Source organism: Notothenia coriiceps, unplaced genomic scaffold (assembly GCF_000735185.1).
Source record: "Notothenia coriiceps isolate Sejong01 unplaced genomic scaffold, NC01 NC01_scaffold00033693, whole genome shotgun sequence".
Lineage (NCBI taxonomy): Eukaryota > Metazoa > Chordata > Actinopteri > Perciformes > Nototheniidae > Notothenia > Notothenia coriiceps.
Window position 1 is genome coordinate 609,999 of NW_011366394.1, and position 4,786 is coordinate 614,784.

Sequence of the window (4,786 nt, forward strand, 5' to 3'; positions counted from 1 at the left end):
AGAAGAGGGGACACATGTTGATGTAGAAGAGACATGAAGAAGAGGGGACACATGTTGACGTAGAAGAGACATGAAGAAGAGGGGACACACGTTGATGTAGAAGAGACATGGAGAAGAGGGGACACATGTTGATGTAGAAGAGACATGGAGAAGAGGGGACACATGTTGATGTAGAAGAGACATGGAGAAGAGGGGACATGTGTTGATGTAGAAGAGACATGAAGAAGAGGGGACATGTGTTGATGTAGAAGAGACATGAAGAAGAGGGGACATGTGTTGATGTAGAAGAGACACGGAGAAGTGGATTTTGCATAATGGGTGACCTTTAAAACATTCTTCTCTCTCTGTCACGCTTTCGGCCTTCCACTCATTATTCTCCCTATATTTCCCTCATCTTTACACATGACTCTTTCATCCCTACACACACACACACACTCAAGCACACAGCAACATGTTCGATCCATCAATAATTTCCCTCACGTGGAGGTTCTCCTCTCATAACTAAGGAAATCCACTTTGAGCTGGCAGCATTTGTGTTATAAACTTCTCATTAGCACCAGTTCTCTGTTCTCTGCTGCTCAGAAGTGGAAGGAAACCATGGAGCTTCGGAGACTTCTCTGTTTTAATTCAACTCAACTCTAAAAGGGAAATCAATCTCAACACATATTATGCACAGTTAAATCCACTATCGTTGTAGTAAGAAAATAACTTCATTAATCTCCTTTCCATCTGCTTGTGGTCTTAATTCACTTGTTTGTTACCAGAGGCAGAAAGTGTATCGTATTGTTATTTTGATGAATGTAGTAATTGGTGTATGTTTTTCTCTGTTGAGACGCTGGGCATTCATTGTTCAGATACTGAATAAACAAAATGCTTTTTCTTGTAAAACCCTCAATTTTTCCCCATCCTCTCTGACAGCGGACCTTTACAGCCTCCAGTGATGATTTGTGGTGCGAGTGCCCTTAAATTGAAACCCATTCTCCATCCTCTCTTTATCTACTGGTGTAAATAATGGTATGAAGTAAACTTGCACATTTAGCAAAAGAAACACATCCACATAAAGGAGGCTTTAGAGAGGCAGAATAATTGCATTCACTTTAAAAGCCCTGCGTGGATAAGATTATGTTCCAAACAAAAAGAGCACAAACAGGAAGTGTGTGAGACCCTCGTCTACTGAGAACATAAACAGAGTCACAAAAACCTATTCACATGCTGCCTTTCAGTAGCACACAAGAGAATCAAAGAGATGAGGTGTATGGTCTTTGGGAGAGCATGTGGTCTTTTACAAATATGGGCTTTTATCTGATGCCACAGTGATGCACACGCCTCACTCATTTCCTCAGCAGGATGATTTGCTAACCATTAGATGACTCCTTAATAGGGCTGCTCGATTAGGGCAAAAAATCATAAGCTCGATTATTTGTAGGGGTGCACCGAATGGGAAATTCTTGGCCGAAACCGATACCGAAAATAGGAAACAGTTGGCCGAATGCCGAAAGGCCGAAAATGATTAATAGAAATATATATATAATGTATACATTTTTTACCAATGTTGTTCAGCTGCCTGATTATGGAAAAAGACATGATTATGGCAAAACTTAAGTTAAATAATAATCACTATTATGGGTCCATAAAACATTTATTCAGCACTTTTGAATGCATACAGTACATTAATTCCAAGTCAAGTGCATTTTCTTTTCTCTGTAGGATAACTACAACAAAGTGCATTCAGAGCAAAGCCAAGGTGCTTTAAAACTGCATAAACATCTAGGCCAGTAGGCCTACAACAAAATAGTGTAAATAAAGACTGTAACAGCCAGGCCTTCAACAACAACAAATGCACCTATAAGTGCATGCATACAAATGTGCAAACTGGATAAATCCACATGAATGTAACTATTTACAAATGAAATTACAATTNACAGAACAGAGAGAGACCAGACGACAGACAGACAGACAGACAGCAGACAGAACAGACAGACAGAAGACACGAAGACAGACAGACCAGAACACAGGAGACAGACAGAAGACAGACAGACAGACAGACACCGAAGACAGACAGACACAGAGAGACAGACAGACAGACAGACAGACAGACAGCACACACGGCGACAGAGAGAACAGACAGACAGAGAGGACAGACCAGACGAGACAGACAGAGAGAGAGATGACAGACAGACACGACAGAGAGAGAGACACGACACAGAGAGAGACAGACAGACAGACAGAGACCAGACACGAGAAGAGACAGACACAGACAGACAGACAGACAGAGGAGACAGACAGACACGACGAGAGAGAAACAGACACAGACAGAGGACAGACAGCAGACAGCAGCAGACAAAGAAGAGAGACAGACAGACGAATTCCATGTTGACAGATCCCGATAAAAAATAGCCTTACTGTTGCATTTAACGCTTCTAATATTCAGATTCTGCTTCTTGTTCTCATGTTTAAGTGGGGGGGACCCTGGTTTCTGTCCAGAGTGTAAATAAACAACCCACTGCTATATCACAGCTCTTGACCTTGTTTCTGACTTATCGGGGTATTGAAATTGGAGACAACTCTTAGTCCGATCCGCTATAATCCCTGCCTGATCCTGCTTTATCCGACCATTTCTTAGTAACTTTTGAAGTACTGTTACTAGACTACAAAGCATTAGCCAAAAGCTCCTGCAGCAGAAACCTATCTGTTAGTGCTATAGCCAAATTTAAGGAAGAGATTCCACCAATACTTAACTCGATAGCATGTCTGCATGTAAGGGAGGAAACTTATACAAAATGTACACCACCCCAAATTGATCATGTTGTTGATAGTGTTACAGATGCGTTGCGAATAAAATTAGACTCTGTTGCTCCTTTGAAAAAGAAGAAAATAAAACAACATAGATTAGCTCCATGGCATAATGCCGAAACCCGCAAAATAAAGCAAAAGTCGAGACAACTTGAAAGGATATGACGTTCCACTAAACTTGAAGAATCTAGTTTAATTTGGCATATTACTCTCAATGAATATAAGAAAGCACTGCGTAAAGCGAGAGCAGCCTACTACTCTTCATTAATAGATGAGAATAAGAATAATGCAAGATTTCTTTTCAGCACTGTAGCCAGGCTGACAGAGAGCCACAGCTCGACTGAGCCTTCTATTCCCATAGCACTGAGTAGTAATGATTTTATGTGCTTTTTTAACGATAAAATTGTTACTCTTAGAAACAAAATCAATGACCTCTTGCCTGTCAATCAAGTAAACTCCTGAATTAAGTGGCAGGGAGGCCAAGGGAGGAGGGATCAAAACCTGTTTTGTCTATTTTAACGGAGCTGGATTATTTTTTTATGAATGACTCGTGATCTACCAGCATTGGTCGACCTCGGTCGACGTACTGGGCACCTCTGTTCTAAACCTTCAACGTGTATCTTAGACCGGATTCCAACTAAGCTGTTAAAATAAGTTTTTCCATTAATTAGCACTTCTTTATTAAATATTATGAATATGTCTTTATTATCAGGCTATGTTCCACAATCATTCAAAGTAGCAGTGATAAAACCGCTTCTTAAAAAGCATAACCTACGATCCAGAGGTTTTAGCCAACTATAGACCTATTTCTAATCTTCCGTTCCTCTCAAAAATTCTTGAGAAAGCAGTCGCAAAACAGCTGTGTGATTACTTAAAAAACTATAATTTATTTGAAGATTTTCAGTCTGGCTTTAGAACACAACATAGCACAGAGACAGCTCTGGTTAAAGTCACAAATGACATTCTAATAGCCTCAGACAAGGGACTTGTCTCTATTCTTGTCTTGCTCGATCTTAGTGCTGCATTTGATACTATCGACCATGATATCCTATTGCAAAGACTAGAGCACTTAGTTGGCATACAGGGAACTGCTTTAGGCTGGTTTAGGTCCTATCTATCTGAACGCTCTCAGTTTGTACGTGTCAACGATGAATCTTCCATGCAAACCAAAGTTAGCCATGGAGTGCCACAGGGCTCAGTGCTTGGACCTATTTTGTTCACACTATATATGCTTCCGTTAGGCAATATTATAAGGAATCATTCTGTAAACTTTCATTGTTATGCGGATGATACTCAACTATATTTATCAATCAAGCCTGATGAAATTAATCATCTAAATAAAATTCAAGACTGCCTCAAGGACTTAAAAACGTGGATGACCTTAAATTTTTTGAAGTTAAACATGACCAAAACTGAAGTTATTGTACTTGGCCCGAAGAATCTACGAAACAAATTATCTAAAGATATACTAACTATGGATGGCATTAATTTGGCCTCCAGTGAGACTGTAAGGAATCTTGGTGTTATATTTTATCAGGATTTATCCTTTAACGCCCACAAAAAATTCAATTTCAAGGACCGCCTACTTCCATCTACGTAACATTGCAAAAATCAGGCATATCTTGCCTCAAAACGATGCAGAGAAACTAGTCCATGCATTTGCTACTTCAAGGCTGGATTATTGTAACTCCTTATTATCAGGGTGTACCAAGAAGTCAGTCAAGTCGCTTCAGCTGATTCAAAATGCTGCAGCTCGTGTACTAACCAGAGTTAGGAAAAGGGACCACATTACTCCTGTTCTGGCTGCCTTACACTGGCTCCCTATAGAACACAGGATAGAATTTAAAATTCTTCTTCTCGCCTACAAAGCCCTTAATGGGCAGGCGCCATCTTACCTTAAAGAACTCATTATACCCTATTGTCCTACTAGGGCATTGCGTTCCAAGAATGCAGGGTTGTTGGTTGTTCCTAGAGTCTCTAAAAGTACAATGGG

The 4,786-nt window shown here is 40.2% G+C and overlaps 1 protein-coding gene across 1 annotated transcript in view; it reads left to right on the top strand.

Moving 5' to 3' along the window:
• The window catches only part of znf800b (zinc finger protein 800b), a 6,193-nt gene extending 5,190 nt beyond the window's left edge, over window positions 1-1,003 (top strand). The window contains exon 4 of the mRNA XM_010790041.1: window positions 919-1,003. Within this exon, the coding sequence (XP_010788343.1) occupies window positions 919-941 (23 nt within the window). The 3' untranslated portion in view covers window positions 942-1,003. The remainder of the gene's footprint in view (window positions 1-918) is intronic.
• The last annotated feature ends 3,783 nt before the right edge of the window (window positions 1,004-4,786 follow it).